The 15077-nt window shown below is 44.3% G+C and overlaps 1 protein-coding gene across 1 annotated transcript in view; it reads right to left on the reverse strand.

Annotated features, from left to right (window-relative positions):
- The window catches only part of oxct1a (3-oxoacid CoA transferase 1a), a 123238-nt gene extending 108790 nt beyond the window's left edge, over positions 1–14448 (reverse strand). Inside the window, exons 1-3 of the mRNA XM_056281854.1 lie at positions 14036–14448; positions 7163–7271; positions 5770–5860 (exon numbers count right to left, since the gene is read on the reverse strand). Of these exons, the coding sequence (XP_056137829.1) occupies positions 5770–5860; positions 7163–7271; positions 14036–14140 (305 nt within the window). The 5' untranslated portion in view covers positions 14141–14448. The remainder of the gene's footprint in view (positions 1–5769; positions 5861–7162; positions 7272–14035) is intronic.
- Positions 14449–15077: the final 629 nt, after the last annotated feature.

Raw genomic sequence — 15077 nt, forward strand, 5'->3', positions numbered from 1 at the left:
TAAAGTCCTTACACGATGATATGGGACATCTAGGCATCGAGAGAACAACTGACCTGCTGAAGGCAAGATTCTACTGGCCGAGAATGGCAGGAGAGACAGAGCAGTATGTCAAAAACTGCGGGAAGTGTGTCTCACAGAAGAGTCCCTGTCAGAGAGCTGCGCCGCTCCACCAGATCCGGAGCAATGGGCCAATGGACTTAGTCTGTATAGACTTCCTCTCCGTGGAGCCAGACTGCAAGGGTATTGGCAACGTGCTAGTGGTCACTGATCACTTTACCCGCTATGCACAAGCCTACCCAACGAAGAACCAGAAGGCACTCACAGTCGCAAAAGTTCTCAACGAGAAGTTCTTCGTAAACTATGGTCTGCCAGCAAGGATCCATTCGGACCAAGGCCGAGACTTCGAAAGCCAGACAATCAGAGAAATGCTGAAAGTGATGGGGATACGAAAGTCCAGGACCTCTCCCTACCACCCACAAGGAGATCCACAAGCAGAACGGTTCAACCGTACCCTGCTGTCCATGCTAGGCACACTGAATCCAGAGAAGAGGAGGTGGGGGAATGAGCAAGTGCCCCACGTTGTGCATGCCTACAATGCCAGTAGGTCTGATGCAACCGGCTACTCGACATACTACTTACTATACGGGAGAGAGGCAAGGCTGGCCGTGGATGTGTGTTTCGGGACGTCTCCTGATGGCTATGATGTCGGTCACCACTCACGCTATGTGGCTAGACTCAAAGAAGATCTGCAGAAGGCATACCAACTGGCCTCTGCCACAGCCGACAAAACACACCAGAGGAACAAGAGAGCCTATGACAGCAGGGTGGGATCACAAACCCTGGAACCTGGCGACAGTGTTGGTGAAGAATCTCGGACTCAAAGGCAAGCACAAACTCCAAAGCCGATGGAAAGAGATTCCTCATGTGGTTGTGAGTCAGATGCCAAACTTACCTGTCTACAGAGTGAAGCAGGAGGATGGAAACGGAGGAATCAGAACATTGCACCGAGATCATCTCTTACCTATCGGGCAGCAAGTCAGAATGCAAAGAGAAGAGAGCGACCACAGACCACCACCAAAGCCAAAGACAAGAGCCGACACAAGAAAGAAGCAACAAACCAAACAGTCTCAAACAGTCAGTACAGAAGAAGAGGATAGTGAAGAGGGCTCGACCGACTCATCTACAGAGTCTGAGTACGAGAGACCGATACCAAGACCCTACAGCACTTACCTGGAAGATGTCCTGAACAAGCGTAGAGCTGCACGGGAACAAGCAGTTATCCCTCAGGAGGAAGAGGAACCTCCTGGTGCTAGAACTGAAGAGAATAATGACGAAGACCCAAATGATGACAACAATGACGAAGACCAAAGTGAAGAAGAAGAAGAGAGGGAGAACGAGTCTGAAGAAGAGTTAGCTCAAGAGTCAGAGTCTTACATAGATGAGGGCCAAGCTAGCAGCGTAGATGAGGAAGCTAGTCCCCAAAGACAACCAGTAGGTAGGCCGAAGAGGTTAGTAAAGCCAGTCGTAAGACTTACCTATGATGAGCCAGGAAAAGCCAGAGATACGCCTATAACTATAGTACACAGAGGTGTCACTATCAGGATAGGAAAGAGTTAGTGCACCACACTTAGTTTATACCCTCAGATGTTCAGAGACCTTACTAGTTAGATTTAGGTGAATGAGGGCATTCACACGTTCAGTAGGGGGAGGGTGTAACCTTGTGGTTAAATTATAGGCCTTAGATATATTATATTGCACTATTAGATAAGAGTTTGGCCTATGTTTGTTATTTTGTATACCTTTTGAATATGAATATATTATATTGTTGATATTGTTCTGCAAAACAGTTGTTTACCAATGTGAAATGCATTTATTTTAGTGTTGAAACTTACCACTGTTGTGATTGGTTTGCTGTGGAGAGAATACCTTACCTTGAATGTGATTGGTTGAGAGGGCAGCGGAAAACGTGAGCACGAGCAGACTGGACGGAGGGAAGGAGGTCTCTCGTCCCATGTGTGAGCAAAACGGTGCAGTTTGATGTCGAGTTGTTATATGCTATTTTGCGGTGAGAAAAATGTAATTGAAGTTTAGTGAACAGTGATGTGTGAGGGTGTCTGACCGAGACCCATCCCAGGAACTGTTTGTGTGAACTGTGGAGACAAACTGACTACTCGTCAGTCCCATATGTGGACCCAGCGACGTTACGGAGCGAGCTAGCCAGTCGGTGTTCGTTGCTAGCACAGCAAGACGGGCGAATGGACTGGATGCAGTAAGGGGCTCTCCCCACAGTGAGTCGGGCCGTCTTCTAGTTTAGCGAAGTAACATTATCAGTTACAGTGTAGTGGTGGGTTCATGCGACCATCGAGGAATGCAGAAGGAGTCGTCTGTTGCCGTGTTGGGCTGCCGAGGCGAGCGCACGGTTCGACCGTGAGATGGTGCTAACGGCTAACTAGCCAGTTAGCTAGGATGGCTGCCGGCCTGACGTTTGCTGCTGCGCTGCGGCGGGAAGCGCGAGACGAAGAGGAGCATTCTTTGTGAGTACAAGCCGGATGTGCGGGCTCCCAAGGGGAGCGAAGAGGGCTGTTTAGGGTCCCCACGTACCCGATAAAGAAACAGGCCTGCAACTGGGGGTTGACTTTCTTTTATTTTATTGCCGGCTTAGTTATAGGGTTATTGAGCTGTAGGCTAATGTGTTAGTCTGATTAATTTGTGTATATCTGAATGCAGATGCACATTAGCCATTGAGGCTTATCACTTTCATTCATTCTAATAATCATTACTAATAATACATTTGTATATACACTCACCGGCCACTTTATTAGGCACACCTGTCCAACTGCTCGTTAACGCAAATTTCTAATCAGCCAATCACATGGCAGCAACTCAATGCATTTAGGCATGTAGACATGGTCAAGACGATCTGCTGCAGTTCAAACCGAGCATCAGAATGGGGAAGAAAGGTGATTTAAGTGACTTTGAACATGGCATGGTTGTTGGTGCCAGACGGGCTGGTCTGAGTATTTCAGAAACTGCTGATCTGCTGGGATTTTCACGCACAACCATCTCTAGGGTTTACAGAGAATGGTCCGAAAAAGAGAAAATATCCGGTGAGCGGCAGTTCTGTGGGCGAAAATGCCTTGTTGATGCCAGAGGTCAGAGGAGAATGGCCAGACTGGTTCGAGCTGACAGAAAGGCAACAGTAACTCAAACAACCACTCATTACAACCGAGGTATGCAGAAGTGCATCTCTGAACGCACAACACGTCGAACCTTGAGGCAGATGGGCTACAGCAGCAGAAGACCACACCGGGTGCCACTCCTGTCAGCTAAGAACAGGAAACTGAGGCTACAATTCGCACAGGCTCACCAAAATTGGACAATAGAAGATTGGAAAAACATTGCCTGGTCTGATGGGTCTCGATTTCTGCTGCGACATTCGGATGGTAGGGTCAGAATTTGGCATCAACAACATGAAAGCATGGATCCATCCTACCTTGTATCAACGGTTCAGGCTGGTGGTGGTGGTGTAATGGTGTGGGGGATATTTTCTTGGCACACTTTGGGCCCCTTAGTACCAATTGAGCATCGTGTCAACGCCACAGCCTACCTGAGTATTGTTGCTGACCATGTCCATCCCCTTATGACCACAGTGTTCCCATCTTCTGATGGCTACGCGCCATGTCATAAAGCTCGAATCATCTCAGACTGGTTTCTTGAACATGACAATGAGTTCACTGTACTCAAATGGCCTCCACAGTCACCAGATCTCAATCCAATAGAGCACCTTTGGGATGTGGTGGACCGGGAGATTCGCATCATGAATGTGCAGCCAACAAATCTGCAACAACTGCGTGATGCTATCATGTCAATATGGACCAAACTCTCTGAGGAATGTTTCCAGTACCTTGTTGAATCTATGCCACGAAGGATTAAGGCAGTTCTGAAGGCAAAAGGGGGTCCAACCCGGTACTAGCAAGGTGTACCTAATAAAGTGGCCAGTGAGTGTATAATTCTATGTACCTGTGTGAGTGTGGATTATTCATGTGTGTTTATTCCTGTGGTGTCTAGACCATGTTAGATTGCCTTAAAGGGGTCATATGCCATATTTGAGCGCCTTAAAGGGGTAGTCAACTTTTTAGTTGGAGTTACCAGATGACACTGTAAGACATTTAGAGCCTTTAGAACATACTTTAAACACATAAAAAGCGAAGTTATACTTCAATAGTTTATTGGATACCGAGTTGTATAGAGAACTCAGGAGCGTTGTCCTTGACAGTTAAAAGGGATAGATAGCGCTACATGAGACAGAACTAAGGTGTTTCCTGATGCTGAAACGTTCATCTTGCCATATGTCATAAACACCAATCAGCCAAAACATTAAAACCACCGACAAGTAAGTGAATATTATTGATTATCTCGTTACAATGGCACCTGTCAAGGGATGGGATATATTAGGCAGCAAGTGAACAGTCAGTTCTTGAAGTTGATGTGTTGGAAGCAGGAGAAATGGGCAAGCGTAAGGGTCTGAGCCACTTTGACCAGGGCCAAACTGTGATGGCTAGATGACTGGGTCAGAGCATCTCCAAAACGGCAGGTCTTGTGGGGTGTTCCCAGTATGCAGTGGTCAGTATCTACCAAAAGCGGTCCAAGGAAAGACAACTGCTGAACAGGTGACAGGGTCATGGGCACCCAAGGCTCATTGATGCACATGGGGAGCGAAGGCTAGCCCATCTGGTTCAATCCCACAGAAGAGCTACTGTAGCTCAAATTGCTGTAAAAGTTAATGCTGGCTATGATAGACAGGTGTCAGAACACACAGTGCATTGTAGCTTGCTCTGTATGGGGCTGTGTAGCCGCAGACTGGTCAGAGTGCCCATGATGACCCCTGTGCAGCAATGGAAGAAGGTGGCCTGGTCTGATGAATCATGTTTTCTTTTACATCATGTGGATGGATGGGGGCATGTGCATCGTTTACCTGGGGAAGAGATGGTACCAGCTTGCACTATGGGTAGAGGGCAAGCCAGTGGAGGTAGTGTGATGCTCTGGGCAATGTTCTGCTGGGGAAACCTTGGGTCCTGCCATTAATGTGGCTGTTACTTTGACACATGCCACCTACCTAAACACTGTTGCAGACCAGGTACACCCCTTCATGGCAATGGTAGTCCCTGGTGGCAGTGGCCTCTTTCAGCAGGATAATGCGCCCTGCCACACTGCACACATTGTTCAGGAATGGTTTGAGGAACATGACAAAGAGTTCACAGTGTTGCATTGGCCTCCAAATTCCCAAGATCTCAATACAATTGAGCATCTGTGGGATGTGCTTGAAAAACAAGTCTGATCCACGGAGGTCCCACCTCGCAACTTACAGGACTTAAAGGATCAACTGCTAATATCATGGTGCCAGATACCAGAGGACACCTTCAGAGGTCTTATGGAGTCCATGCCTCAACGGGTCAGAGCTATTTTGGTGGCATGAGGGGGACCTACACAATATTTGGCAGGTGGTTTTAATGTTTTGGCTGATCGTTTTATATGGCAAGACTTATACCTCTCTTTATTTTTCTCCATCAACTCGATCTATGATTGAAACACCAAGTCTGGCTTTGGGATTGGTGGCATGAGCTTGACTTTGTGCTTTTGAAAAATCATGCACCACCATGGAACGCGCTGCATGGTTTTGGTTAGGATGGCATGAGGGCACCCGTATGCGTGTGATACACACACAGCAGGAGCCCACATGTGACTTGATCCACAAACAAACACACTTACCCAGCATTGTTACTGACGGCTGTGATATTCTTAACGCCCGTCTTCAGTAAACCGCCAATAAGGTTCTCCGGTATACCACACAATCCAAAGCCTGTGTTACAACAGAAGAAAATCAAATACAAACACAACCCATGTAAACTACATCTAACAACACAAACCTCTAAAGATAAATAGAGCCGTAATGACATTTCGGTCAGGAAGACCATCTTTTGCATGCATAGGCCTGTAGTTATATGTCTTATTTTATCCTGCCTTTCTCATCTCTCATGCATGCTCACTTATATTTTCCCTTGCTGTCATTGTCTGGGGCTGTTAATTGAGTTATTAGCTGAACACACATCAACTGTTTTCATCTACCACTATCTAAGACATGCATAGGTTAATACTCCTATCTGTACCCCTGACTGAAGCATGGCAAGAAGATGTGGACTATCTATCTAACGATCTATCATCTCAGCAGAAGTCATCAGCCTCCACCACCAGTGTCAGGACTCCATGGGGGGATTTATTATGCTGCTGCTGTTCAGGGCTGATGCCCCTAAATTAAAAAAAAAATCTCCCTGTTGAGTGTAAGTGCCAAAGACTTTCTTGACATGTATTCATTTCTGCTAAATAATCTGTTAAAATCAGTCACTATGGCTCTCCTGATTGAAATATCATTGAAAAAAAGGTACAGAACATGCTACACAACCTGGGCACAATGTGTACAATTTAAAAAAAAAATGCACTTGAGATTAGGTTAGTCAAGATGTGCACAACTCTGTACAAATTGCTTTGGTGTTACAGGCTTGCAAAACTTTGTGAGTGTTTTCATTGATAAAATTATATTTGACACCATCAATCAACGATGGATCGCATATGCAGCAAAAATGTAATGTCTGATGCCGTTTAGAATTAAGTGTGGTCAATTATCCTCATAAATGCCATATAAATAAATCTCTTTGGAATACAAGAATAACAGTGGCAGGCATTAATCCACATTATTCCACACCAGAGACCATAAATATGAGCCGTGGAATTTGTATGCGTATGCATACGCACGCACGTGTGTGTGTGCGTGTGTGTGTGTGTGTGTGTGTGTAAGAACATGAACTGAATCAGACAGCACAGCAACCATACTGTGCATGCTCAGTAAGCTGTAAAGTGGTGGAAAGTGAGGGCACGCGCTCCCTGCTGGATACAACAGCAGGCACCAAAAAAGTGGTGAAGTGCCATGACAACACACTAAAGAGCTTTCATTCCCTATCCTTAGGCAATTCCAAATCATGAGGGTGTTATAAGTATTTTTACATGGTAGGATACCAAGATGGTGCTAACGATAAGCTGAGTGATAGTCCCAGCATGGTGTCACTGAGGCTCATCCTTTAAGTGTGCTTTGGACAACCCATCATACCTCCCACAAGTACGGTTGCGCCATTGGGGATGTCTTTCACTGCTTCTGTTGGGTCTGCATAGAACTTGGATTTCCTCTGGCAGGAGGTGGAAAAGTAACAGCCACAGGCCTGTGAAAAGCAGACGTGGAAAACTTGTGCATAAAACCTTACAATTTCTAATCCATTTTTGTAATACTGGCTAGGAGCATGAGCTAAATGCTGAACATGTAAAATGATGTTAGGTCACGGCCAACCAACCGTTTGTCTGAGAGGAACCAATACATACAGCCCGTGATTCAGTTTATACAGTCGAGGAAGGAAAAGATAAGCAGAACTGTTCAACAAATCCCACAACAAAGGGAGCAGAGATTTAGGGCTGTCCACAGCCAAACGCTGTCTCAACCCAGCAGAGTTAGTTGGCCATCTCAAGCAAGGCCAGACACCACACTATTCTCTTGAGCTTTGGATAAACAGGACTAAATTCATCAATACTGAAGATAAATAATGCGTCAAATCTATTACAAAAACAGTTATTTGCATATCGTGGCTATGCTACATAAACTATGTTTTCTTCAAGTTTCATCATTACACGAGTAGTAGCAATTGGTCTCAGTCATCACGTAACGAGAATAAAAAAAAACCATCAGGTCTGTGAGGCAAAATAGATCAATAATGGCCTCCCCTGTCATTCAGCTCACGTCACCTGTGTGTCAATCATTATGTCATCCAAGCGGCTCGAGTCCAAAGACACTGCAACCTTATTTGAAATTACCGATCTTGTTGACCACGCAACCAAGACATGACCCTGGCGTATCTTTCGAAATTATGGTACCACTGGAGATCGCTAGAAAATCAATTACTTTTCACCTTGACCTAAATGCTTAAAATGAATTTGACTCAGGTCAAGTGAGGCAACTATTACAGTTGCATGAACATTTTTGAATTTTCTTCTCACAGATATCCACATATCTGAGTAAACTAATCATAAAAAAAAGTTAAGCTTACAAAAAAGTTGATTGCAACTACAGTGATTTCTGCAAGACGTCTCTGCAAAAAATGTTTATTTTTTCCTTTGTTATCTTTTCTAAAACAGGCTACCAGTCACACAAACAGGGATGGTGATGTGACGAGAAATAAATGGGCGCCTGTCCAGATCATCTCAGATTAGATCTTGAGCACAAAGCAGGTAAATCACATCAAGACTCATTTTCAGCAGTTATTCTCTATCTCAACTAATCTCACTGGTAACTATATAGCTACCGGACTAGTAGCTAAGGCTGCAGGGAGCGTTAAGGGGTCTGGTGGATTTGAAACTGCCCCAGAAATGGTACCTTAAACCGAAGAAACCTTGGAGTATTTGGCCCTCTTCCTTCTAAATGATCTGCTTAAGAACGCTCATGTCTAACCAAAAATGACTTCAAAGTGAGTGAAAGAAGCCCAAACTAAATTAATGTAGTAGACAGTCAGATTTCTTACCCACTCATCATACACAAGAGAACCCCCTGCCCCCCCCCGCACACACACACACACACACACACACACACACACACACACACACACACACACACACACACACACACACACACGTTGCTTTTAATGGCAAACTGAGTGCATGGTGGAAAATGTTTGAGAAATGTCTTGCAACTTTTTCTACACTGAAGTGAAATGATGGACCTCTGGATGTACTGGGTCCAAGAGCTGAGCAGTGGGTAAACTAAAGACAATGGGAATATTCTCCTGAGGATGAGTGTGAAGCTAGGGAGGAAAGGGTATGACACCATACTGCAGTAAAGTTAATCTTCTTTTGGATATTCGTTTGATATTAACTACTCGGTCTATTAAACTCTCTAACCATTTGATTTATAATGTCAAATATGTTTTGAAACATGCTGATTTATACTCTTCATGCGCCACAAAGCTTGGTTTGGGGGATATATATTTCACCAATTTCATATGTAACTACCTGACCACCACCCCCAGTGCTGTCAAACATGGTCTGGAAAGCATATTAATTTTACATATATTCCACAAGACATATATATACATATACATCCATCTATCCATCCATCCATTATCCAAACCGCTTATCCTGTCCTCAAGGTCGTGGGGATGCTGGAGCCTATCCCAGCAGTCATCGGGCAGCAGGCGGGGAGACACCCTGGACAGGCTGCCAGTCCACCACAGGGCCCACACACACACACACACACACACACACACACACACACACACACACACATTCACTGTACTGCCGATTCACCTGACCTACATGTCTTTGGACTGTGGGAAGAAACCGGAGCACCCAGAGGAAACCCACGCGGACACAGTGAGAACATGCAAACTCCACACAGAGGACGACCCGGGACGATCCCCAAGGTTGGACTACCCCGGGGGCTCCAACCCAGGACCTTCTTGCTGTGAGGTGACAATACCATACTTGCTGTGAGATGATACCATGATATTTCTTTCATGCCATACCAGATCTTAATAGGTGTGTTTAAAATTATACACTTATAAATCTATTAGACTACCCCACCATTATATGAAATGATGTGAAACCAAGTGTAAAGTACAAAAAGGAATATTCTGCACACACAACAATGCTTTTTTAAGGCAAAGTACCTTTCAGTGTTTTTATATTGTCTTCTTTAGACCTTTACTAATACTAAACAAGTCAATATAAAAACACTGAAAGGTACTTTGCCTAAAACTAGCCTTGTGGTATGTGCAGAATATTCCTTTGTGTACTTTACACTTGGTTTCACATTACATTACAGGCATTTAGCCGACGCTTTTATCCAAAGCGACTTACAATAAGTGCATTTAATACAGGACATCAGGAGAACTACTAGTCATCAGAGGTCATAGGTGCATCTCCTCTCTAAGCAAGCATCTAAGACCAAAACCAGTGCTAAAGTGAAAGCGCAAGAAAGGTTGTTTTTTTTTAAATGAGTGAATACAATAAGTGCTAAGAGCAAGTAACACACCATTTCATATCATGGTGAGTTAGTTTATTAGATTTATAAATGTATAATTTTAAACACACATATCAAGAGCTGGTGTGTGTGTGTGTATATATATATATAGCGGGGTTTTTTTCCGGAAACCGTCAATGGTGCTGATGAAAGTGCTCAACAAATGAGGAGCAGAATATTAAGATAGATGTAGGAAAAAAAACTTTAATTCACAGCAGTACAAGCCTGTTCCGTGCATCGCACTCATCAGCTGCTTTTGTATATATATACACTACCGTTCAAAAGTTTGGGATCACCCAAACAATTTCGTGTTTTCCATGAAAAGTCACACTTATTCACCACCATATGTTGTGAAATGAATAGAAAATAGAGTCAAGACATTGACAAGGTTAGAAATAATGATTTGTATTTGAAATAAGATTTTTTTTACATCAAACTTTGCTTTCGTCAAAGAATCCTCCATTTGCAGCAATTACAGCATTGCAGACCTTTGGCATTCTAGCTGTTAATTTGTTGAGGTAATCTGGAGAAATTGCACCCCATGCTTCCAGAAGCAGCTCCCACAAGTTGGATTGGTTGGATGGGCACTTCTTTGAGCAGATTGAGTTTCTGGAGCATCACATTTGTGGGGTCAATTAAACGCTCAAAATGGCCAGAAAAAGAGAACTTTCATCTGAAACTCGACAGTCTATTCTTGTTCTTAGAAATGAAGGCTATTCCATGCGAGAAATTGCTAAGAAATTGAAGATTTCCTACACCGGTGTGTACTACTCCCTTCAGAGGACAGCACAAACGGGCTCTAACAGGTACTATTTAATGAAGATGCCAGTTGGGGACCTGTGAGGCGTCTGTTTCTCAAACTAGAGACTCTAATGTACTTATCTTCTTGCTCAGTTGTGCAACGCGGCCTCCCACTTCTTTTTCTACTCTGGTTAGAGCCTGTTTGTGCTGTCCTCTGAAGGGAGTAGTACACACCGGTGTAGGAAATCTTCAATTTCTTAGCAATTTCTCGCATGGAATAGCCTTCATTTCTAAGAACAAGAATAGACTGTCGAGTTTCAGATGAAAGTTCTCTTTTTCTGGCCATTTTGAGCGTTTAATTGACCCCACAAATGTGATGCTCCAGAAACTCAAACTGCTCAAAGAAGTGCCCATCCAACCAATCCAACTTGTGGGAGCTGCTTCTGGAAGCGTGGGGTGCAATTTCTCCAGATTACCTCAATAAATTAACAGCTAGAATGCCAAGGGTCTGCAATGCTGTAATTGCTGCAAATGGAGGATTCTTTGACGAAAGCAAAGTTTGATGTAAAAAAAATCTTATTTCAAATACAAATCATTATTTCTAACCTTGTCAATGTCTTGACTCTATTTTCTATTCATTTCACAACATATGGTGGTGAATAAGTGTGACTTTTCATGGAAAACACGAAATTGTTTGGGTGATCCCAAACTTTTGAACGGTAGTGTAAATATATGTATATAGTACACACATACTACATATATGTATATATATGTATGTATATGTATATATACACATATGTATATATTTAAATATATATACATATATGTATATACTGTGTGTGTGTGTGTGTATATATATAGCGTTGTGTGTGTGTGTGTACATACACACAGGGTGTTGTGATGCGTCTAGTGCAGCAGTGTGTAGTTGGAGGGAAGGTGCATGTGTTCTTCCAACCCGCTTGTGTCCTTCCTGCCCTTAGCTTGCTGCCGCTGGCTAGCCTTTGTGGCGAATAGGGAAGCATCCCAGCGTGTAAGCCTTCCCTTGCCAGTACATAGCCTCTCCTTCACCAAGACTCCTGCCAGGCCTCCCCGTGGCCACACGTGGTAACTGGGGTCTTGCGGCCCCAGGCTAACTTGGCAGGGGATCTCGGAGCAGCAGTGGGCCCCAGAGATATGGTGTGCAGGCCCACCCTGGTGGACATGCCTTGGCACCTATCAACCACCGCCCCGCTGCCTTGTGGGTGAGTCTGGGAAGACATAAGGCTAAGGGAGCTTACCTCAACAGAAAAGCAAGCTGTGGCGGTACGCTTCGAGGCGGTTTCCAAAAAACTGGATTTCCGGCAGCCCCCTGCAGTTGTGTGGAGGTTCCGGTCATCTAGGGATCCCCCTTGCCATCGGAACCATCTCCTCTACAATCAAGTCATGTGGCGTTGGGAGAAGCGCACCCCCCATGCCACTTTAAAAACCATCTCTGCGTAGGTATCTTCTGCTATCTGAGTCCTCAAAGGACCCACAAATAGAAGAAGATGGTCATCATCGGGCACGATGGACAACCAGCAATGCAATGCAATGCAAGCATATATAGCGTTATTGTCCAAAACCGTCAATGGTGTTATAAGTGCTCAACTAATGAGGAGCGGAATATCAACACAGATACAGGAAAAAAGTTTTAATGCATTGCAGTTTAGGCCCGTTTCGTGCGTCGTGCACTCATCAGCTGCTAATGATGAGTGCACGACGCACGAAACGGGCCTAAACTGCAATGCATTAAAACTTTTTTCCTGTATCTGTGTTGATATATGCATATAAATATATAGAAATCCAGTGAGTCAAGTAAATTCTTTATGAGACAGTACAAGCCTGTTTCATGCCATAAGCAATCATCAGCTGTCAATCGATTTGTATTGTATCAATCTATTTACATTGTCAATCTATTTGTTGAGCACTTTCCCTACCGTTGAGTGTTTCTTTTAATGAAGTTATATTATATATATATTTATTTTTTTGCAATGGTGATGGACAGGTTGACGGACGAGACAGGCGGACTAGTAGTAGTAATATGTATGTGTGTTTTCCACACCATGTTTGACAGCATTGAGGGTGGTGGTTAGGTAGTTACATAGGTATTCACATATTTTTAAGTCTGGGAAATACATATTAAATCGGTGAAATATATATATATATAAATCCAGTGAGTCAAGTCAATTCTTTGAGATAGTACAAGCCTGTTTCATGCCATAAGCAGTCATCAGCTGTCAATCGATTTGTATTGTATCAATCTATTTACATTGTCAATCTATTTGTTGAGCATTTTCCCTACCGTTGAGTGTTTCTTTTAATGAAGTTATATTATATATATATATATATTTATTTATTTATTTTTTTGCAATGGTGATGGACAGGTTGACGGACGAGACAGGCGGACTAGTAGTAGTAGTATGTATGTGTGTTTTCCACACCATGTTTGACAGCATTGAGGGTGGTGGTCAGGTAGTTACATAGGTATTCACATATCTTTAAGTCTGGAAAATACATATTAAATCGGTGAAATATATATATATACACATCTCCCAACCCAAGCTTTGTGGTGCGTGGAGAGTATGAATCAGCCTCTTTTACAACGTGTTTGACGTCATAAAGTCAAATGGTTAGGGTTTTAGTAGAGCTTCTTTCTTTTCCAAATATGCAAAAGAAAAGTAACTTCACCACAGTCGGTGACACCGTTACATAAAACTCCTCATGCAGCAGTGTCATCGTTCAACCTACAACACACCAGCCGAATCCGGCGCTGTTGACTCTACATATCATAATGCACTCTGAAAGGTGCTCGTGCAGCGATATGTTGGCTGACGTATAAATCAAATGCAATAAGACACTGCCTGCCCAACACTCTGCGAGTAAACCGGTCTACGTCTGCACACCGCGGACCGCTGCAAGGTTACTTGCGGTGCACCGAGGTCAGTTGTCCCCCGAGTAAGGACGGGTCGCCAAACTGCAAAAGTACCCATGCATCTCATTTACTCAAGTTGAGCTTAGCGTCCCGCAGTTTGCGCTCATATCCCAGCCAGACCCGCTCGCCCCGCGCACTTGTGTTTGTTTGTTTGTTTGAGCTCAGTTTGTATCGACCTGCGAGGCGTCTCGTGAATCGTTATTTGACTGACGGGTTTAGGGTATACAGACCTTAATCGAGGAATGGGCGGCGGAGTTAAACTGGAGTCTGCGTGCGGCGCACAGGTTTCTGAAGAGCACGCTCTCCGTTCGCGACAGCGCGTGAAGGGCCGCCATATTTTCGGAGTCGCAGCGCAGGCTCGTGTGGGTGCGGGTGCGGGTGCGGGCGGAGAGGGAGGCTCGCTCGGCTCGCAGGGCGACGGCGCACGCTGACTGACTGCTGACACACACACGCGCGCGCGCGTTGCTAAACGCTTAGCAGCAACCTGCGGCATGAACACGTCGGCCACGACGACCGGTGGGCTGGACCGACGTGAGCGTGGATGGCAGAGGCTCGCAAGCTCGTTACAGTTTAACCCTTTGCGGAAACGCGTGTGTAACGACGTAATTGGGTCCTAATCGGATCATTGGCCGTGCACCCGGAGATCGTAGGGTTTACGGGGTACAATCTCGCGTGGTTTTCGGTCTCATTTGAAACTGCAGTATTTCCAGGGCCAGTGTATGACGCAGAACCTGAGTTGTATGACGTCACCCTGCCGACCCGCGTATGCTGTGGGTTGGGGTTCAACTCTTGGGTTGTTAATTAAGGTTGCCATGCAGGACATGTCGAGATAGGAGAAATCTTCTAAAAAAAGAAACAGAACTTTCTACACGATAGAGAAAAAAATACTGTTTTACTATCGTGTATACCAGTGGTTCTCAACCTTTTTGGGGTCCTGGACCCCCTGCGTATTTTTGATCTGCCCTGAGGACCCCTCCACCTGATCTTGGGAGAGGGGGGTTGCAATTTGATAGAAACAGTAGAAACTGCATTTTAAATTGCATTATAGCATTTATTCACTCTTTGGGGCAAAAATAAGAGCTTTCAGTTGTAACTTAGATATAGTTAACAAAACAGAATTCTTATGCAGTAACTTTCAGATATATGTAACAAAACAGAATATGTATTGAGTAACTTTCAGATATATGTAACAAAACAGCATATGTATTCAGTAACTTTCAGATATATGTAACAAAACAGAATATGTATTCAGTAACTTTCAGATATATGTAA

This window comes from Lampris incognitus, chromosome 1 (genome assembly GCF_029633865.1).
Source record: "Lampris incognitus isolate fLamInc1 chromosome 1, fLamInc1.hap2, whole genome shotgun sequence".
Classification (NCBI taxonomy): Eukaryota; Metazoa; Chordata; class Actinopteri; order Lampriformes; family Lampridae; genus Lampris; species Lampris incognitus.